This window comes from Tachypleus tridentatus, chromosome 8 (assembly GCF_004210375.1).
Source record: "Tachypleus tridentatus isolate NWPU-2018 chromosome 8, ASM421037v1, whole genome shotgun sequence".
NCBI classification, from domain to species: Eukaryota; Metazoa; Arthropoda; class Merostomata; order Xiphosura; family Limulidae; genus Tachypleus; species Tachypleus tridentatus.
In genome coordinates, this window is record NC_134832.1 from 9,920,320 (window position 1) to 9,944,250 (window position 23,931).

Genomic DNA, 23,931 nt, shown 5'->3' on the forward strand with positions numbered 1-23,931 from the left:
CAGCTCACACTCTCTTATTAAATAGCATAATGCACAGACTATGAATATTTTTATTAATTTTCTTTCTTTATCATTTTAGTTACTGTTATAATATAAATGAAGAAAATGTGAAACATAAATAACCTTATACTTAAATATCTAAAATTCTTTTAATTAAAAATGTACATTTCATCTCTCATTTCCTCTGCTGTAAAATTATACTTGATTCATCGTGTTGCATAATGAAAATAAATGTTGCAATGTGCAAAATACATTGTATAATATCATTACTACATTGAACACAGAGCTTCGAAGAATTTATACTTCTCACCTTTACTATTGTTTTCCTTAGTAATTTTACACTTAGGACCTGAGTTAGAAACTAGATGAAACAAAATGAATAGTATTGTCTATCTTTTATCAGTAGGGAACACTAATCTCTAAACTAAAATTCCTGAGAGTTTCTTCTAATCTTTTCACACCTATTTTCTATGTTTATCTACTGTTAGTAGCTGAAGTAGAAACCTACTTCATGTAAAGAAATTAATTGCTGCTTCTTACTTATTTTGACATGATCTGTATCAAATAAGCTTTTGTTGCACAATTCCTGGAACTTTCCCTGGTTTGTAAACATAATGGGGTATGATATACCAACATGTTGACAGTATAATGGTTTCAATGACAACTGTCTAAAGTATTATATAATGTTTATGTTATGACTTTATAGATAGTCCATGGGCTTATCCAGTAAGCAGATGCATCCTGCAGAAACTGTTCAAATTCCAGCTCCAAGAACACCATAGGATAGAATGACTGTTTTCTTTACAATACAGTAGTTGCAACAAAAATTGTCTAAACTGCTTTATGAAAGTGAAACAAAATATTTATGATACGATTCTGTATGACAGAGTTGTATCCAGTCCAATAAACCTAAGTATTTGGATGCAAGTTATCTTCTTTCTTGGGTGGTTGGAATTTTAGTGCTGGTACAGGTGTAAATGTATGTAAGTGCTTATGAACATCTTGCTTCGTATATTACCATGCTTAAACAGTAACCAATAAATGTGTAGGTTCCAGTCATATAAATACATTTTGTTTTAATTGGTCTGGTATTCTTGGCTTAACGTTCTTGAAAATTATGTACTAGCAAACTGTAAGCTCAATTGAGTGTTCACGAAGTATTACCTGCAAGCAAGTAAACTTGACTGCTGAAGTTATAAGTAAGGATTCTTGTATCAGAAATTTATTTGAAATAAATATTTGTAGAAATAAACAAAATAAAAATGGGAATAAAAGTGAAAGTTGAAAGAAAGTAATTTATTTTTAAAGTTTTTGTAAATGTTTGGATTCTGTGCTTGACAAATCTTTTAATCTGGTGAAATTTATATCAAAACAACTATTTGAACTAACAAATACAAAATTCAAATATCTGTCAAATTTTGTGTTTAGAAATATTCATATTAAAGAACTAATTATAGATCAAATTAAATTTAGATTAAAGTGTTATTGTATATCTATATACACTTTTCGGTAAAGAAAAGAAATTGTGTATAGTAACTGATTTTAAACAAAAAGTCTATGATGATTTATATTTACCTTTTTTGATCCATGAAATTATTTATGAAGATATTTTCCCATAAGATCTTTTCAATCTATAGTCAGTTTTAAATATAATAAACATATACAATCTTTTCTCTTTAACTACAAAAAATTCAATGAAGAATTTAAGTGTAGTAATAGTGTTTTTAAAGATACCTTTCATAAGTATATAGCTACAGAAAATTTGTAAGTTGTCAAAGATAAATTACAATCAGTGTTCTGGAAAAAGTACTAAATATAGAATGTTAAAACAAAAAAAAATGTGAATTCTCAAAAGATCTGAAGAAAAATATTGATAACTATAAAGTAATTAAATAATCCTATTATCTTTTTTGAAAAGAAAGTATACTTTATTAATTTCATAAATTAAGAACATTGAATTTATTTTGATATAAGTTAGGTATTTTTCATGCCTTTAAAAGAAGATGAAAACAATGTTATTACCCCAGTTGATAAAGCTAATTGTAATTTTGTGTTTGTGTTTACAAATTTACATATACAAATTTAACTCAATGAAATTAATGCTACAAATACTTTTACTGAAAGCATTTTAAAAAAATATAATGTTTTTACTAATGTAAACTAATTTTAAGAAACTTAAGGGTAACAACCTTTCCACAACTAGCTGTGAAAGGCAACAGAAAGTGAAACATTGTGGGTGTAAGTTACTAAAGTAGTAGCAACTTAAAATTAGTGTATCCCACTGATTATGCTGAAGAATGAAACTACCATTGCTTTTATGTTGTTTGTTCAAATACATCCTTATGGTATGTATTTACTTCAAACAAGCAAGAATAATATTTCTTATTCCAAGATCTGTAATTGGAATCAACTTAGCTAATTTTGCAAGTTTATTATTGGAAATGCCATTCTGGTTTTGACTTTGCTTGTACTTCAAAATTAGTTTTTAAAAAGAGGATATTTGTTATAGAAGATACTTTTCTTGAAAAACTTAGAGATTTACATATCCTACATTTTGACACATTAACTAATTTACTAACTAAAAGCCAAGATTCAGGTTAAATTAACTGATTTTTTTGCCTTCTGTGTGACAAAATTGCAAGTGAAGTTTGTTTAATTACAGTACTGAATGCATTTCATTACATTTGTTACATAATATGTTATTTGTAAACTTAATATTGCTAAATTTATTTTGCTACATTCCTTTTGATTACTTAAAGATGGCACTTTTTATTTTATCACATTATTGGATTTATGTTGTGTGTGATGTTATTCTATTTAATTCATTTTAATGCTTTAGATAAACAAGTCCAGGAATCATCAGTTGAAGGATCTTTTCCGTTATGGCTTTGCCATACATCATGCTGGAATGGTACGAACTGATCGTAATTTGGTGGAAAAATACTTCAGTGAAGGTTTAATTAAGGTTTTGGTGTGTACATCAACATTAGCTTGGGGTGTCAATCTTCCTGCTCATGCTGTTGTTATTAAGGTAAGTTTACAGAGAAGCTTCTATTGGATACGTATTCTTGAGAGTTAAAAATAATTAACTTCCAAAAAACATGTTATGCAGTAATGTAAAATGACTACAGAGTATTACACAAAAACATAAATGTTTATACTAAATAACTTAAATCTCATAACATTATACATTTATATATACACATTTATTATTTATATTATATTGAACTTTCAGCTGTGCCTGGCTAACACTAAAGAAGCAACAATTACACAGTGCCTGTGCACTCATGTTACCACATCCAATAATATAAGACTGACCTTTAGTCTTTACAAAGTGACATGTCTTGCTGTGTTTTAGTGGACTAATATTTGGTAAAATAGTCACATTTCAATTATTATATATTATATATGCATATAATTATTATTTACATATACATCCTTAAACTTATTTCCTTGAAACATAGAACAGTAAATAAAGAAGTAAAGCAAACAATTATCCCTTCCACTTATAACCTTTGTACTTGGTTGCTCTTTGTCATAGGCTGTTAAGCCTTTTAAAATTTTGCTTTTGGAGAATATGAGATGATTTAGGTTTCATACATACAGATGAATAACTAAACAGTCTTAAATTACTCTGTCAGTATCATATAATTCTACTATAATTTATCAAGCTTAGTAACAAAGGACTGAGCTTTCCAATGTCAAGTTTTTGTGTTAAATGTATGAGAATGTCACAATGCTTGAAAATTGCTTAGAAAACCACAAAGGGCACACGCTGAGCATTCATTCAGTTGTTCACGTGTTATAGAGTGGTCATTGTGTTTGATTCAGTAAATGCAGTAATATATCAGCAAACAAAAAAGATAGGATGTTCTTATTTTATATTCTATATTTTCAATATTAGTACTTTGAGTTCCTAATTCATATGAAATGATAGAGTGATAGACTCAGTATTTTGACATCACAAACATCTAGTTCGAACTAGTGCTCTATTCAACATACTATGTGACATACAAAAATTGGTGTTTAGATGTGTTTTTCTTAATATTTACTTTTACATTACGTAAATGAATAATGTATAATACTAAAATTTGAATCATGATCTATAGTTTTGATACCACCTTATTGACATAAATTCATAATTCAAAAAAATTTTGAATGTGAGTCAACATATATGATGTGACCCATCTGGAAAGGGTTAAAACTCTTTCACTACCAGCTTAGTCACAGGGAACAACCTTGTATCCATTTTGTGCTTGTTATAGTTTTCATGCTATAACTTGTAATACAGTAAATGAAATTTTACAGATGATCATATGCAAAATGTCAGATTATTGACTTCTGTGAAATATATTACTCTTATATTTTAAAGCTAACCTCACTGCAACATAACTTGTATAATCTGTTGTTGTAATAATAAAATAAAGAACAAAAATTCATGGCAAGTATTTAGTTTTTAAAAGAAAGATCCTGCACTTTTGTAAAGTGGAGTATTCAAGCATATTGTTATCCCCCTTTCCCTGCTTGTATAAAAGAAGGATTTTGTTGAAATTGTGGGCTTGAGAGAAATTTTAAAGACATTTGGTATTTACTGGCAGAGAGATTTGGCAAATGTCTGGTGGATGGATCATGAGGCAGAGAGTGTAGATGTCCAAGGCCAGTGATTACTGTGGTGATGAGAAGAAGTAATGACTAATTGAGTTTTGCTCTTTTAACTATTATTCTTTTTTATGTATATTTAAATTAATGTTCTATATTATTTCATGTTTAATGTCTGTCTATTTTAGTTGTTGTGTGGCAGGTTTTTTTTTAGGTGTCATTTTTTTAATATATATTTATATATATGCTGTTTTGAAAGGGGACTGAAATTTATGATTCTAAACATGGTTCTTTTGTGGATTTGGGAATTCTGGATGTGATGCAGATTTTTGGACGTGCAGGACGACCCCAGTATGACAAAACCGGACATGGAGTAATTATCACAACATACAATAAACTGAGCCATTATTTGTCACTATTAACGAACCAGTACCCAATTGAGAGTAATTTCATTACAAATTTAGCTGATAATCTCAATGCTGAGGTATGTCCTGCTCACAGCTTTAATTTGTCTATGATTTTATATGTGGAAGGTTAAATATGATTTTATACTGTCATTTTAAATGTCTTTTAACAACATTAGTAAACCTGCTTTTATATAAAGAATGGTGGACTAGCAGTATTATATGTGGGATTTTCATAAACTGTACAGAAATGTGCAGTTTTTTGAGGCTTGACAATTTTTAAAGAGTGAGCTGTGTGAAATTCAAAATTTATTAACTTATCTTTATTCTAAAAAGTTTCAAAATTAATGATTTTTATACAATGTGTTCTTTTTTGTAAGTGAAAGAAAGTTTTTAAATCTCTTTCAACATAGCTCAGTTAATTTGTCTGACCTCTTTGTGCTTGTTTAAAGTCTTTAAAGATTTAATACTACTAAGTTTTGAAATAGTATAAATATATATTCACAAAATTTGTCAGTTTTCAGTTAATATTGTAAGTCTTTCACGTACAAAGTAATATTTTTCAGTGAAGTATTTTTAATAAACTAAAAGACATGTTCATAAATATATTTGTGCATTTGTTTTGAATAGCCCGTGTGCATGGTGATTCTGATGTTGAAATTAAAAATACTTTTTTCATCTCAAAAATATTAAATTTCCTTTGTGTAATCTCTAAAACCTTCTAAATACATTTCAGTCATTTGCTTTTGGTAAAAACCTTATATTTTTATTTTCTTTACACTATTTATGTGGGTGGTCAGTGAATTTGAATGCCCTTGTAACCAGCAACAGAAATTGAAATAAATCTAAATTACAATTTTTTTTTTGTAGGATGACTTCAGATTGTAGCATGAAATACGTTTGTTTATCCTAAATATCTCTTAGTTCATAACATTATATATTTATTTCTAATTAAATGTTATTGTTTTGTTGCCCTTTGAACTATGTCTGACTACTATCTCTGCCATTATAAGTTGTAAATCACTTGGGGAATGTGTGGCTCACGTTACACTAACAAATTTAACAAATAATTAAACAATTAACAAATAAGAATATGATATTTTTAGTATTGTGTAAGCCTCATTTTTATCAGTTTGGTTTATATAAGTATTATTATTTACAATATTAAAAGTGATTATTCATGAAATGTTTTGCTTTTTTCAATCATACATAGTTTTCCAACTGAAATGTCTTATTCATAAAACACAAGTGCTTTTTAATAAGCATTTAGTTTGCCAAGAACAAAGTTATATATCACTTCACTACACATACTTATAGTAGTCAGCAAAAGTGCTGAAGTACTACAAATAACTATTTGTGTATTTTGAGAGTAAAACCATAAGTTTTGCTATTTTGAGCTATATTTTATGCTCTAATAGAGGAAAGATCTTTCCAATTTAATTCTCTCTTTTATAAGAAGCTCAACAAACACAAGGCACATATTGATTCTCATGAAATAAAGTAGCAAAGGTAAAGTAATGCAACAGAAGTAGCTTATCTCTCAGGATGCAAGTCAAAACACATTCTTCATATTGCATGACTGCATTTTGTCTTAATTTTAATAAGTAAAAGAATGTAAATTAGTGTTCTTTAAGAATGAAAAAGTACAGTAGTCAGCCAAATTGTCTATCAGTAAAATGACATGTAAAAAGAAACAGAAGTATATTAATATATTAGATTACAATTCAAATACTGATTATTCAAATGTATGTCTGTTAAGAATTTTTTATTTTTAAATAAATATCTAGAGCAGCAGGACCTATGCATTGTGCTCATGAAGGAAGTCTGCAGATGATTACATACATAAAACTGCTGATGTATTTAGACATTTAAATGAGAGTTGTGGTTCGTCTAAAGGATACTGTTTTTTATTATAGTGTCAAAAAAATATAACTAGTATAGTGTCTTAATTTTTTTTTTGCAAATTTGAAAAACAAAAACTATTTGAACTGTTACAACTTATTACATTTTCAAATTCAAAATGTGAATATCTGTTTGTATTAGCCTAAATATAAGCAAAAACAAACAAAAATAAGGTAATAACATAAATATTTTTGAATTGTAATATAATTTTACAACTAATGTGAGGCTGTAAAGCAAAAAGTAATACATTAAGCTTACATCACAGGCATTCTTTACTGTGCATGACACAAGGCTCAAGTAAATAACATTCAAAATTTAATTAAACTACTTTTTAATCATGCTATATGAATTTGTATGACATAAAATCTTAGCTAATAACTCATATTTTAATAGTATATAAATTTTAAGGTTTTGATTTTATAAGGCAGTATTTAAAATTTTTCCTAGTGTGGCACACTTGTAGGTTTCTTCTCATCTACATTTCATCTACCACCATTTCAATAAATATGAAATTTAACCTAAATTATTCTCTCATTTGTCATTGCTCAAACAAATTGTTATTTTTACAGCCTTTAATTTTGCTTGGTTACAGAGCTATCAAATAGAAAATCAGACCCCTCTGGCCACACACACCAGCATCCTCTCTTTTTAGAATTCATTGATAGTTCTACCTTATGTTTAATTCTCTATTATTTATACCCAACTGAAAGCCAAGTTTTTATCTGCTTAATGACATATTGTATCACATTATGTTCTCAACAGTTAAATGTTAGTTTTGCTCAGAGTACAAACACATTTCTGTGAGAAAGTTAACAACTAGTTTGGTTAAATATGTAAAAACCTTTTGTTGCATAGTTAGAAAAGTCATATTTTGAAAGTTGAGGAAATTGTATGTCTTTTGTATGTTTTAAGCCTATGTTAGTTAGTGCATTATTTGATTAAATGAAAATTTTTAATGAATTATAACCATTTGTTTTTAAAAAATTAGGGTTAACTCTCTTTTGCAGTCAACAACAAGAAAAATAAAGTAGATTGATTAAGTATTTTATTTCTTGTTTTTCATGTTTATTCTTTGTATAATAATAAAAATAAACTAGGATGTAAAAAAAGAAGGATCTTTTTAAGTTAGTTAAGATTAGATTAGGTAAAATAAATAATAACAAAAAACATTTTTGTGAGGCACATGGAAGAAGCTTGCAGTAGTTTGTTGGTAATGTAATTTGTTAGTGTAACATGAGCCACACGTAACGCCAGTACTGTTATATGCTTTACCAAATTTTCAAAGAATACTTTTGTCAGAGTTCTGATTGTCTGAAACCTCTGTTGATTGATGTGGAATAAAAGCAGACATTCATGGTGAAGTGAAATTCTTTGTCAAAACTTGTAATGACATTTTTACTAAGACATGCATGTTATTTGACAAAGTGTATTTTTAAATACTTTCAATTAAATTTTACAGTGGTCAGCTTTAATGTGTGTTTGCTGTTAATTAATGTTGTTTTTATAAACAAATTATAGTGAGGAAATGTTTTAAATACGTATATTAATTCCATTTTATAGCAGCTGAAAAATATGAGACTGAAAACATGCCATAGTGTTGCTGCTATTCACTTTGGCTCCACTATGCCATGGCTTATGTTTAAAGAATAGCAATTATTTATAATAGTCAACATACTCTAGTTAGGTATCCATCTTGAGCTGCCATCAAGTTGTTTTAACCTCTGTACAGTTTCTCACAACTGTTTGAGCAGGGTTTGCCACATTGAACATTATGATACTATATCATTAAAATTGTGTATTATAAGCATTTTGATTTACATCTTGTATACGTGACACAAATATACATTTGTGTTGTGATGAGATTGTTTCTGAAATAAGATGTACTGTATTTAGATATTTGTGCATGTTAGGACTTGTTTTAATTCTTATAGCTGGTGTAAGGCACATTATCATTATTTAGGAGCTAAGTTTTACTTTATACAAAGTTAATGAATGATGTAGGGAATTAGTTATGAATACATTACTGAATAATTAGTTTAAATAATAAAAAATAAGGTTATAGGAAAACACTACTTTATAGTTTTTGAGAAGCCATATTTTCTTTTATAAAGCAAAATCATTACTTCTAGTGAAAACATCTGTTGCATACCTTGATAAATATCAATGAAACTAAATGTTTTGACGTTATGCCTAAAATAGTTTCGACCATGTGGTAAATAGATGTTTATTAAACACTAAGTACTTCATGATTTGTGAGAAATCGCTTGTTTAGTATATCTGAATATGGAAAGTATTAATCTGTAATGACGAGAAAACCCACTTGTTCATCTGACGATGACTGAAGAAGGTCGAAACATTGTTTGCTCCTGTACATGGAATTTTTTCAATCCATACCAGCTATTTTTACATATATATGAATATGGAAAGATTATATAATGACAAAAAACCCTTTAGATCATGAATCATAAAATATTTTTATTTTCTTATTAAAGAAAGTTATTTTATTTAATTTATGAAGTATGTACAGTACAAGTAAATGAAGAGAAGTTGTTTAAGAATGTGTTTAAATGTCCTATGAATTTTGTCAGTGTGTTTGTGTAATTAATAGGAAGAAAAAAAAGGAAATAATTATAGTTTTTCATTATACATCCCTTTGATCTAGATGAATATTTTAAAAAGAGGCTTCATTTTCTTTACCTCCATATAATAATTTGTAAGACCTGTAAAAACCATCAAATGAAATCTGTGATATTTAAAAAAATGTTTCAGGGAACAAGTTCTCTGTCCCTGAATTACTGTAACCATTATGTTTTACAAGAGCTAGAATATTTGTACATATTAAAATAAATGTCATTTTATATTTCTACCAGTTAGACTTTTCTAAATTTAAACATATCTTCTAAACATGAAGATAACATAAAAACTAACTTGGAGCTACATACATTTTAGAAGTGACAATCTTTGACCATGTGAAGTTTTGTAAATGTAGTACATGGCTGTACAATGTAATTTTTACCTTTGTCTGATATTTCAAAATGTATACTTCCTTATTGCAAAGCTCCAGATAAGGGTGTGTACTGCACATTCAAACATTTTTCCTCATAAAATGTATTGAATATCAGCTGATACAGATTCATTGTCTTTATCTGGTGTAAATTTATGTAAGCTAATTTATCACATGCGAATTATTTCCCGCTATTCAGCACACCTTCAGTTTTAATGAAAGTAGTCAGTGTGATGCTATCAGAGTTTGTAAGAGCTTATTGATTTTTATTTCTTTATCAAGCATTCAGAATACATGAATAACAAAAACTGTTGTCTCATTGGAATTTAGTGTGCAACCTACTAAGTTAAGAAGAATTATGCAACAAATACTATCTCACTGGACAATTTTTTTCACTCAAGTTGATAAAATTGAAGACAATACAAAGATTGTTTACAAAACTGTAGATGATCTCATTGATTCTTGCACTGAACATGGCAATTAAACTTGAAAAAACACTGAAACTATTTTTTCTGAAAAGACAAATGAGTCTTGAATGGAAAAAATTTTCATGGTTAGTGGTGGTTGTTGAAAGGGTAGATAAGAGACTGAAGTGCACAGAGAGAAAAGTGAGAAACATGGGTGAATGAGGAATCACCTTATATTCAGAAGAACAGCACTGAGAGGCATGGGCTGTCTTCATAACAGCAGGCTGAGAAAAGCTTATTGAAGAATCTGGGGACAAGAGTAATATGTATGACAGTGATGTTGACAAGGAAGATTATTCAGCCTCTGTATCAGATGATGACAATAAATTGTTTTGTCCAATCTTTTATGTATCAAAGGAGGAGTTTGCCATCTAATAAAATCAACAGTTCATTTGAGTTACACAATTTTAATGGAGCAAATATGAAATACAAGAATTTAAGTTATGTGACAGTAAATGATACACAGTCATGTATAAGTACAGTTATTCAGTGGTCACTTACAGAAGAAATCCTTCAATCTGTCACATGTAATAATGATGGATGAGAGCACAGATTTGTCAATACAAAAATATTTATGAGAATATATAAGATATATAAAGAGAGTGAAGCAGTGACAATGTTCTTAACAAATGTAGCCACTGAGGATAGAAATGCTTACACCATTGTCATTCACCACAAAGTGCCTCATTAACCTTGGGCTTGATTCAGCTAAGATTGTTTCTCTAAATTGGGGGTCCATGTAGGTCATATAATCATTTTTGTACAGAGAATTTAAGTTTTATGTGAGGACCCATCTTTCTTTTCCTTTTTGCTCAGCAGAGACTGAGCTTGCCAAGGGGTAAGGGGCAGGCTGGTGCAAATTTAGACTTTATCTAATGTGACCATATGTCATTTAGCTGATGACTTCTTCTTTGTTAGGGAGAAAGTAATTCAGCTGATCACCTGATTCTTCTACATTTATCATACATTGCTGATCAATTGAGAGAGGGTGCTGCCATGCCTGGTCTCCCCCATTTATCAAATCAGTTCCCCTTACCTTTCCATCACTTGGAGAAACCATATTTAGATTTTTAAAGGCTAAATTCTCTCTGAGGTTCTAGACCTTATGCCACTATTCAGTTTTTAGAGGATCTTAGTCATTTATTTATTAGGTTGAGGAATAATTCGTGAGCGTTTTTAAATAATTTCATTCAAGCATTACATGCAAGAATATACAATACTTCAATGCATGAACACATTACACCCAAAACATTTATTATGATACTTTATTTCATGTAATACCTAGGTATATAGTATGCATTGTTTTAAACGAAATTGCAAGAAATTAATGCGAAAAGCAGATGGTGTCGAAAATGCTCGATTTTGTCCACTTGACATTCCATTTAACGAGCTGAAAATGAAAGCAAAAATTAAAGACATATGAAAATCAAACACACCATCTATTACAGCAAAAAATTATCTACCGAATGATATGAAATATTTTGCCAAAGCGTTTCATTTATGAATATATTTTTTTAACTTGAAAAAACGCTCACGAATTATTCCTCAACCCAATACTTTGGTAAATTGTTCCCCAGTGGGTCAGCAGTAAGTTTCCAGTTTTACACCCCTGGAATCTGTGGTTCTATACACATAGTGGACACAGCAAATTGCTAGGTGTGACTCCAAAACATGTATCATGGCCAAAATAGGTGAAATATATTGAAGGCTATTAGTTTCTGCTCTCTCCTTGGTGTCTTGTTAAAATCTTTTGGATATCTAAAAATACAAAACAAAAACTTTCCTCAGACATTTGATTTTTGCATTGAAACTGGATTGTAGAATGGATGTGTCTTGTCTCCTTTCTCTTTTTCAACAGTGGTCTTATTGCCTTTTCTAGTTCTCTACTGGATACTTTCCTGTATTTTTCATTTGTTTGTAGTACTATACATGACAGGATATTGATAACCTGTCATTGACATTTCTTGTCTTCATCATTTCCTTTCACTTTCTCAGTTATGATGAAGTCAGTTCTTTCCCTTTGGTAATACTTTGCATCTAGTCTATGGATGTCAAGTTTGGTGTCACTGATGTTTATCTTTATATTTTGATCTTGAATATTTAATGTTGTGATCTCCATTTTGTGCACAAATTAAAGGTTTTTTTTTCAGTTTCATACTATATCATTTGGCCTTACATCTGTCACATATGTCTTTTGATGTATACTCAGGTCTTTTTCTTGTCATCTTCACTCATAAAACATTCACACACATCATTATATGGATGTTTGTCTTCTTGTCACTTCTTCCTGCCACTTGGTAGAACTTTATTTTAGTTTTTTTACGTTTTGCTCCAAGAGCTGTGTTTGTCATCATAATGAAGATGTCTATTCCTCCCAGGTAGTACCTCATCCATTTTAGGGTGTTTTTCGATTCCAGTTTCAAATGGGCCAAGCAATCTCCTCTATACCTTCAGGTCATGAAATTGGCCTTTTTTCTAACACTGTTGTCTTTTCCTCCACCAGTACATGAAGTTCTCTATTGGGGAGGTGAGCATCTTTAGAATCAATCATTCTTTTAATTCAGGCCCACATGGGTCTCTAAAGTGGTTGTTATGGGACCAGTGGAACATTTGCACTGATAGACTGGATTACCCTATTGGTTTCCAGTTTGTTTGATCTTGGCTAAATTATTGGACAGTAGGTGTCTTTCTCCTGCTTCTTGTCCAGAAATATGTTGTTTTTTGGTTTTTTTTCACAGATGCTTCTCTCCAGGGACGGAATACTTGCAGAGGGGATATGAAATTTGAATGTGCTTGAACAAATGAGGAATTTTTTCCACATTTGTCTTAAAACTTCTATCAGTTCAGTGAGCTAAATCTTAGAATTTTACAGTATTGTGTGAGAAAGTGGTAATGCTTCGCTCGGATGGTTCTACTGTGGTTTCTTACATTTTCAAGCAAGTGAGCCATTACTCCAGGTTTCTGTGTTTTCAGATATTAGATTTCTCCTTTGAGCCCATGATCATCAGATTATTCTCCTGGCTTGTCATGTTCTGGGTGGAACATGGTTTACCTATTATACTCTCTTTAGAGCATTGTCTCAGGGCTCCTCATTGCGAGTATCCTCCCATTTCTGGAGTAGTGGACAGAGATTTACTCTTCCTAAGTGATTATTAACTTATTATTATACTCAAGTAGAAGAGGGCAAAACTGGGTGCTGTTCTACCATTAACTCTGGATGGTTTTCTCATGTATGGTAGGAGCAGGATGAAGCACGTTTTCATCGTTCCGGTTCAGAGATGACTTTTTGCTACCTGATTGAGTTGAGTACAGCTTTTATTTTTAGTTGTTCTTTATGTTTCGATAAACATGAAAGAAGGTATTTGACTCCTTGTAATTCTGCATACTGGAGTATTAGTTCCTGTGCCATTGGTTGGACTTAGTTTGTTCAATATTCTTTTTGTAATTCTGAGGGTAGAAGATACTTCCTTGCCCCCTTAGAATTTGGGCATGTAATCCCTGTTTTTTCAGATTGAGTGAGGCAAGATAGGCCCCGCAATTCAAAGTTATTGCATTTTGAGCTTTTTCATGTTCGGGCAATGGCTTTTTTACTTTTGTTTTTTATATAATCTCAGTTGCTTGATATGCAACATTCTGTAACTTTTACACTGGGTTCCAGTAATACCTTATTACTAAATGAGAACAACTACAAAGTGGTCTTCATGTTCTAGCCATTATGCATTGGATTTGGGTTTGGGTCCACAGCCATACAATTCCAGTTATGTCAGTTGGGCCTCATCTGTTTGGTTAGGACCTTGATGAAGTAATGTTCTTTAAACAAGATTAAGATTTTTGTTTCTGCAGCTGGTAGGTCTTAATTACCCAGGAATAGAGTTAGATTTCATGTTGTTCAGATGAAGAGTATACCTGTTCCAGAAGTAATGTAATGCAGACTCCACTAGTGTGCCATCTCATTTTGGCACACTTTTTTTCTATGCAGTTGCTTTCTAAGTGGATCTTGTCCTCTCTGGTTCCCCACCTTATTGGTGTGGGATTCTAGCTAAGATGTGACTACAGATAGCTGCATTTTGAAACTTAACATTTTCCTGTTATATTTACCTCTCTTCATATTCTCTTGTCCATCTTTCCCATAATGGCAAATTTCAGGTGTACTAATTTGGACCTTCTCACAAAGTGAATAGGAAGTAGTAGTGGGGAGTTTGTATATGCGAATCACTTTTGACACTGACTTTTATGTATTCTTATATATTAGATGGACACGTAGCACTCCATGGCTGGGGTATGACATGTAGGTATCTTTCTGAAATGTTACAATATCTTAAGGGTTTTTATTTCAGTTTTATAAAGACTTCTTGAACCTATGTTTTTAGGACATCATGATTAAGCTGATTCATATTACTTCTTCCATTGCCATTAAATACAATGAATATTCCTCTTCTGGAGACATCTTTATGATGTGAAGCTACTGAAATTATTAAAAAATATATACTAGTAACTGATATCAGTGATACATATTTTTTAGTTTCTAAAAAATATAAGTTCACTTGGGTGAGTAAAGGACAACTAAAAAATTAAATGCCCTCTACAAATACCTAGATTTAAAAAATTCTAGAAACTGACATATATACTGATAAAATTGGAAATGGTTTTAGAAATTTATAATTAACTTGTATGATTATAAAAGTAAATATTTTACTAAAGACAAAAAAATTAAGGTCTTCCTCCCACAAAGGACATTTCAAAACTGAATAACATGTCCTGATATTCCCAGTTCTTAAGGGTTGTTAATATAGAGACAAAACTAATACTAATATAAGTATAATGGATGACAAAAGAATCCAAACTAAAAAAAAAGCCTTGGGAAACTCTCAACGTGTAATTGTCAAGGTGGCTACAATCAGCATATTTGGATGTATGTTTATATATGAACTGTAGAAATATTAATATGATACATCAACCAATTAAAGAATGATGAAAACAGCAATGGTGATATATAAAACAACATTCAATAAATGTTTGCAAACAAAACAGATCTGTAAGCTTTAATATAATCTTCAATGTTTCATTTTCTTGGTATTTTTTTGTTTGAAATTCCTTACCACTACAGCTAAAGTTATGCTGGCCATGTGTTTTTTTAATGCAAATATTAGTGTTATTTAGCTTTGTTTTAATGTATTTTTGTTCCTTTGATTTTCACTTTATATCAAGTTGTTGAATGCATATATACTATTGAAAAACTAAATCTTTCTTCTGTTTATTAGTGGTTTTATTATTTTCTAAAACTTTATTGCCAATACTTTAAACATTTATAATTAATGATGGGGGAAAAAAAAAAAAGCTGGGCATAATTTATTTTGCATGAATTCAAACTCGGTCATAATGCATTGCAAACAGCTCAGAATATCAACCATACATGGGGCGAAGGAATCACCTCCAAACATACAGTACAGCACTGGTTCTAAAAGTTTCTTAAAAGAGATGTGAATCTTGAAGATGAGGGCAGAGGATGTTTCTCTGCTGTTAAAAATGACCAATTGAGAGCATCAGTGGAAAGAAATGCCAAACTATTTGATAAATAGCACAAGAATTGGGTATTGGGATTACCATTATTTTGACCATCTCGAGCAAATTGGAAAATTGAAAAAGCTTGATAAGTAAATTCCACGTGAACTCCGTGAAAATCAGAAAAATCAATGTTTTGAGCTGTGCTCTGTGCTGATTTTGTGCAACAGAAACGACCCATTTCTTTATCGAATTGTCACCTGCAATGAAAGGTAGATCTTTTACAACAGAAATGGTTAAACCATGACAAGGCTCCAAAACACTTCACAAAGCCAAAGTTGTACGAGTAGAAGATTATGGTCACTGTATGGTGGTCTGCAGCCATTACAGCTTATTCAACCAGGGCCAGAATATCACTGCAGAGGTTTGCTATCAAGAATTGCATAAAAAGTTGCATGATAAAATACTAGCATTAGCCAATCAAAGAGGACCAATCTCGCTTTATGATAATGCTTGGCTGTATGTTGCTCAAATTACACTCCAGAAGCTCAGTGATTAGGCTACAAAGCAATGCCTCATCTTCTTTAATTTACAGCTGTGTTGCCCACTGATTATAAATCTTTTAATCATTTGGACAACATTTTACAGGGCAAAAAATTTAACAGAGCAGCAGTAGAGAATGGATTTAAAGAATTTTTGAGTTATAGGACTTCAGAGTTTTATCATCATGGCATAAATTATTTTGTTTCTTGTTGGCAAGAGTGTGTAGATTCCCTAGGTTCCTTTTTAATTAATAACGTTGCTTTTTAATTTTTTTTATTTCTAGTTACAAATTTGAAATTTGTCATTTTTTCACACATCCTAATATTGTTGTGAAAATAATGTATTTTTTATACTAGTTTTTTGAGACTTTGGGTCATTACATATGTTCTAAAATTTTCATCTAGCTGTTTTTAGAGATTGTATTAGTTAATAAATAACTGTAAGCAAAAGTAAAAATTTCTTGTATCTGGATTTAGACTGATAACTGAAGATAAAATTCTACTACCTCAAACTTATGCATGACAAAAAAGAATTTTGTGTATACGTCGTTCCATATTCAGTGTTTTTTTTTTAATGAATTTGGTTATGTTTTGGCAGAAATTGTTTAACAATACTAAATTAGAATTATGATCTCTGTGTTGGTGAGCTAAAACTTTTTAACATGTAACCACTTTTTGTTATTTTTTTAAGCATTTGCAACTAATTCAAGTTTTAGTTTGAAAGATCAAATAGCATCTTTAGCACTTATTTTTTATGTTTAGATTTCTTTGGGTACAGTGACCACTATAGATGAAGCAGTGGAATGGTTAAAATACACATACTTGTATGTCAGATTGTCTCAAAATCCACAAGCTTATGGATTCAAGTACACGCTGCCTCAGGTATTAACTTTACTTTCCTTCTTTGTTTTTGACTTATTCAAATATTTGACTAAATTTGAATTTAATAATCAAACTAGTTTGCTTTTAGGGACTTACTTAGGCATTTCCCTAAATGTATTGTATCCAGAATATAATGAATGTAACACAGTTGTAAAAGTATATTGTATTTACTGTGTTGTTGGTAGCATAATTAGGTAGTGGACATATTGTAATGTATCTGGAAAGAACTGAAAGCTTAATTTGCATAAATCAAATTAACATTGTTGCATTCATGAAACTTGAGTTTGTTTTAAAACATAGGTGGCAATAGTTATTAGTTTATATCAGAACATATGTATTATTTGTGACAAATATAAGACTTTTAAAACTATGTTGGTTTTATTAGAGGTAATGTAATGAGAAGTAAGAACTAGTAGGCTAACAGTATAAAAAAACAAAACATTTTTCAGAAAGTTCTAAAACCCCAAAATACCCTTGTCTCTTTGAATCTCATCTATTTAGTCTTTTTTTTTTTTTTAAGTAAATGAGAAACAGTTTTTTTTAGCAGTTATTAATTATATGATACATAGTGAGATTATTTTTACAAGGATTGTTAAAGTTGCATTAATTAAACTGTAAATTTCACAGAGATATTTATAATTTGTCATTATTTTTTAATATTTGGACATTCTCTGGGATGTGAAATACATATTAAGCAGGTATACTATTGTTTTTGTACTTTTACTTTTGGATAACTTGGGAATGTTTTTAGGTAGTGACTGTTTTTTTTCTCATTGTATTAACGTATATTTCTATTTCCAAATAGAATGATCCACATCTTGAACACATCAGGAGAGAACTGATCATTTCTGCAGCAAAGGAACTAGACAAGGCACATATGATCAGATATGAGGAAAGCACTAGTTACTTGCATGCTACCGACATGGGTCGTACTGCTAGTCACTTCTATATCAAATATGCCACTGTGGAAACTTTCAATGAACGACTAAAACCCATCATGACAGAAGCTGATATATTGGGTATGCTGTCACAGGCTCAAGAATTTGACCAGCTTAAGGTGGGCTATACTCTTTTCTCATAAATGTGACATAGTGGTACATGTTAACAGTTGTTGTTTTTTCAGTCTTTGAACAGTTAGCCAGGTAAATGCAAGTCAGATTATTGGCTGTAATTCAAGTATGAAAATAAATACAATTTCATTCATGTGATTCTTGCATTCTTCTTTGTTACATATGAAAATGAGCTATTTCAGGCTAATAATGTTTAAAGTTTTCTTTATTTTGAAAAGATTGTATTAAAGTTCCACCTGACAAAACATTTAAAAGATCCTTATCATAAGGCTGTAGTGAGTAGCCTGTATGATAATTATACTTTAAATTACTTCTTTATTTATGCCAGATATTTTTGAAAAAGTTCTGAAATTAAGTGTTTTTAAATTACCAAGTAAAATTCTTGTTTTCTTTCATTGAGGAGTGGTTGCTATGTTTTTGTTTGAATTTACTTTGCCCAGTTTTTTGACATTTATTATTCAAGACTGAAGACACTGCATAAAACAGTTAAAAATAATTTAAACTTGTACTGTTTTAAATGTGAAAAGTCTAACTCACTTTTATAAAGTCAGTCACCCCTTTCTCCTTTTAGTTTTGTGTAAATTAGACATTTGATGATCATTGTGTGATTTGAAATGAAGGTGATTTCGTCATTTAGTTTACATTTGTATATCGGTGATTGGTAGAGGAAATGCTACATTATAGAATTAATATAATATCATTTCAGTATATGATTTTGATCACAAAACATCAAATACATCCTGATTTTGATATTTCAAGCTGAAAAGCAATGTTTTTAAAATCCTAAGATGCCCTGAGTATGCTTCTAAAATCTAAATTGTTCCTGAACACCTATGCATGTCATTTGGAGACTTCTGTGCTGCTTGTGCTTGGCTTTTAAGCTTATGATGTACTGATAGATATCAGTCAAGTTACTACTTGAAAGCACTTTCACAGCACAGTGCTAAAAGAATATGGGAAATACCTTCTTTTTAGTCAATAAACATGTCCCAGAAATTTCAGTTCAAGTTAAGTAAAACTGGATTGGATACTTTTTCTCAACAGAATTTTCCTCCATTGTCTCATAAGGAGCTTGTTAATAGTACACAAGTTTTAATTGTTACTTTGAAGAGGCAATATTTAAAAACTAGTATTTCCCCAAATGTAAGAACTGTGACATTCTCCCTCTCTGCATCTCCTCTTCTGTAATTTATTTACCACTCTTCAAGTACAAAAGTTAACATAATTTTAATTTTAATATCATAATTGATTAGGCAGTGCTTAACTTTTATAGTCTTCAATCTGATTTGGTTACAGAGCCCTGAAATAGACAACCATACCAATCCATGACATTGTCTCTTTAAAAAAAACAACCAGCAGTTCTCTCTGCTGGTCAATACTATGTTATTTATAATGTAGTATAAAACAATGGTTTTCATTTATCAAATGATATAATGAATCATCACGTTTTCTGTAAATAGAATTGCCAATTTCACTTTCAACTCAAATTTTATTTCCACAGGAAACACACTGATGCACTTAGATGAAGCTTGAACAGCTCTCAGTGCATAGTTATAAAGGGAAACAAAATTGCAATAGTCATGGGACATTGTCTGCTTTTTGCATATTATTATTCTGTATTATTTAACACATTATTTAATTAAGTAAAAATCATTTTGTACAATAATGTCATCTACAGACACAAGCAAAAAACCGATACAAAAATAAGTCCAGGCAGGTGCTTCTTTTCCTTGTTTTTTATATGTATTCTTTATTTGTTGTTATAAAAGTAACTAAAAGGCAAAAACAGGAAACCTTTAATGTTAGTTTTTAAGGTTTTAATTTTAGGGTTAGATTAAGTGAGGTAAATAATAATAAAATTACACCCACAAGTAATGTTCTTTGATAGAGTAATCTAAGTTGCACATTTACCAAATGATTTACAACTTATGGATGGTGCAAATAGTAGTTGGAGAAAATAATTTAAGTATAAATAGATGCATACTATTATGGGTGTTAAAGCTGTTTAGGATAAAGAAATGTAGTTTCATGTAGTTTGAAATCATTATAGAAGGAAAAAAAGGATAATGTAGATTTATTTCAGTTTTTGTTTTGGTGATTATGAGGTTAGTCGAATTATCCAATCTTGAATGAGGTTAGGGTAGACAAAATAACATAAAATATAAAGTTATGCTGGAAAATCATTTTAAATTTATTTAAGAGGCTTTAGAGTTTATGTAAATAAAATTTGAAGTTTTTGAGACAAAGAAACATATTTACTCTTAACATGGAAATCATTAAGATCTTGGACTAGTACGTAGGCATATTATCTGTAGTCACTGACAAATCTTTAGTAAATTCATAGCATTAAAAAGTTTGTTTTGTGTACAAAATACTTGTATTGTTTAATTAAAGTCTGCCAAATTTTGTGAAGACGCATAATGTGTATTGAAAGTTATAGTTTTGAGACTGTAAGAAGAACAAAATACTTAGATTAGAGTTAAAATTAATAAATATTCTGATATGTCTTCCAGCTGTAGAAAATATCTGAAATTGAAATTGGATAGACATGCTTCATCTTTTCTCTTTTTAAGACAAACGTGTAACATTACACAATAAGATAAAAATGCCTAGCATATATTAGACTAACATTTCAAACAGATGTCAAAATGTACATTATTTGAAACTGTTTTGCTTGATTTGTACTTGATCACTGTAAGAATTTTAACATTCTAATAGTTGGTAATACACAGTACCAAGTAAAATCTAAATTAATGTTTGAACCATTATTTTGGAATAAAAGAAAATTGATTTGTATAAATTCTTTAATAGTTTGTGACTTCTTTTACTTTACAAAGAAACATACATTGTTTATTTATAAGGGAAGTTTCAAGTCTATGAAGGATATATGATACCAGAGAGGGGTTTGAACTTAAATTACTTTTCCATAGTGTTTGAAGTTTGGCAACCTTTGAGTATAAAAGCCTTTCACAGATTTTTATTTGATGTAATTTCCAGTCTTATTTATTAATTTGATCAATTTTCTTCATGTATCAAACAATAGCAATAATTGTTTGACTATTTACAACATCTTTTTTTTATGTTTTCTGCAGTCTTTGTAGGCTTAAGCAATCAGATACTAATGGACCTATCCAGTGGTTTTTGTATTTATCCACAATACATGTTTATTCCCTATAGTTGTTATACCTGATGATGTCAGGTTAATCTGGTGAAACATCAACACCATAAATATTTTACTTTGTATATCCAACAAGTTTCACATAAGATATTTCCTTTAATTATTATTCAGGCTGCTAATGCTAGACAGGCCTTATGTTTATTTTTCTCTTATTATAATATTAAGGAGAGAATACTAGTATTGATCTTAAGTTGTTTATATCAGAAGTATGTTTTCTTATTTAAACTGGAAAACTTGGTGTGAAAAGAATAATAGATAATAATAGTAAATATTCAAGTAAAATAAAAAAAAAATATATATAAATAAAATAGCAGAAGATTGTTGCTGACTAGTTGTTTTCCAGTGGCTTGTAATTCAAAGTTATAAATGATGCATGCTACGTGACCCATGTACTAATATACATATTGTAATAAATAATTCTTTAATATCAAAATTATTTTATATACAACATATAAATACACATCAATGGTCTTGAGAAGGTAGGCAACCAGAATGTCACTTTTGAAGTATGTTGCATTTCTTTTGTAATTCCAGTTGGTACATGTCTTTCATTACAAAATCTGTAAGTTTATGGACTTACAAGGCCAAATTCCAGAGTTTGATTTCCTGCAATGGACCAAATATATAGCTCAATGTGGCTTTTCTCCTGATATTATCTCCTGATACTACTATTGGAGCTTGGTAGTCCTTACCACACCCAGTTTTTAAGTCACTGAGTGGTGGACAAAAGTTATTCCTCCTTGCAAATAATTATAATGAATCATATAAAATTCCACCTGCAGTGCATGAATTAGGTTTTGCGTTAAAATCAAACCTGTTCTGAACGAAGTGCAGTTCCCTCACTTGGGTGCTAATACTCTGTTGGCATCCCCAACCCCTCTACCTTATCATTGTTGGATTTTAGCTGAAGAATAAGCAAAGCTATGTTTTTGAAGTTAGACATGTTTTTTAAATGGAAAATGTGTTTATAATAACTATTACCTCCTTTCACACTCTCCCACCCTTCTTCCCCACTAAGAACCAGTGTTAGAAACTACAGATTGATTCAGTCTGAAAAACTTTATATTGTTTGAATAATGTGCTTATATACAGTATCAGAATAGAGGGTGCATTAACAGAGTTGGAGAGTGTCATGTGACAAATATTAGCAAGGGCAGTTTAGTGAGGAATAAAATACAAGAGCACTTGAGAAAAGTTGAGACCAATAAAGATGGTCTTAGATGAGCAAAGAAGTAGAATTATAGCTGTATTGTTGGAGGTAAGTATTATTGGAAATACATTTTTAATTTAAGAAATTGTTATCTTAAATACATATAATAAACTCCATGTACGGATTAAGTATTTTTAAAATGCTAAAAAATAAATAAAATTAGTCAAACTTCATTTTTAAACTAAAATTTTATTCTAATTATATTTGTTGTTTTTTTGTTATAGAAATGCATTTTATTTAATATGTAATTTCCTACATTTTATTTATATTGTATTTTCTGTAAGCCTTAAAAGCAGTTTTCATAGTTTTGTTAATTGCTACTCGTTTTGCACAGCCAGTTGCATTTGCCATCATAATTTTATCTGTTTAAAGTGGTGCCCAGACAATGTATGAAATATTTCTTGTAAAATTATCTTTTACATTGTACATCACATGATTAAAAATGAAAAACATGAAAATATAGTTTTTATACTTATTTTTTTTAAGTTATCCATTAATATATGTACTGGTATATAGTAACCTTTTTATTGAGACATTTATCTTTTGTTTATTATATGTGGAGTGTATTGTATGTTTGTACATTTTTAAAAGATATGTAGTTAATTTAAATTATTTGTGTTTAGTTCAAAAATGCCATTTGAGTGTTTTTCTTATAGATTCTTACTAAAATTATATCCTGAAAGGAGAAGAGAAAAAAATAGTCTGATATTCCATTGTTTTGTTATTCAATTGACACAGAGTTCTCGTAACTGGGTAAATGCAACTACTGGAAGTATTGTTGACTATTTTCTCCAAGATAGTGCTTATGTTGTTTATTAACTAAATATGTTATAGTCAGAGAGACAGTTAATTGTATTTAGGTTTTACTTTTATATTTGAGTTAATTATAGATTATTTATGTTTTAAAATGCATAATTGAAAGTTTTAAACATATTAAATATATCTCAAAGTTTACCTCCATTGTGAAGGCTTATGATATTATGAGTGCAAGAAAATTATGCTGAAGACTTCTGTATCTCTGCAAAATATACTGTAATATGCCCTGAAGGCACTGTTGGCTTGTGTCAAGATATATAGTAAATGGTGAAGGAAAGGAAACCAAAACAGTAAAAATCAACTATATGTGAAAAGGAAGAGATCTGAAATTACAAATTTAACCAAAAGAAGATAT

The 23,931-nt window shown here is 29.9% G+C and overlaps 1 protein-coding gene across 7 annotated transcripts in view; it reads left to right on the forward strand.

The window, feature by feature from the left end:
- Positions 1-23,931, forward strand: part of obe (activating signal cointegrator 1 complex subunit obelus) — a 241,105-nt gene that overhangs the window by 107,363 nt on the left and 109,811 nt on the right. For 6 of the 7 annotated variants that reach the window (XR_013032327.1, XR_013032326.1, XM_076517566.1 and 3 more), the window contains exons 14-17: positions 2,840-3,031; positions 4,859-5,083; positions 17,183-17,302; positions 18,108-18,359. Coding sequence is in view for 5 of the 7 variants with exons in the window: in XM_076517566.1 (XP_076373681.1) it covers positions 2,840-3,031; positions 4,859-5,083; positions 17,183-17,302; positions 18,108-18,359 (789 nt within the window). In the remaining 2 variants the exon portion in view is untranslated. The remainder of the gene's footprint in view (positions 1-2,839; positions 3,032-4,858; positions 5,084-17,182; positions 17,303-18,107; positions 18,360-23,931) is intronic. The other variant, XM_076517565.1, reaches the window with a different exon arrangement.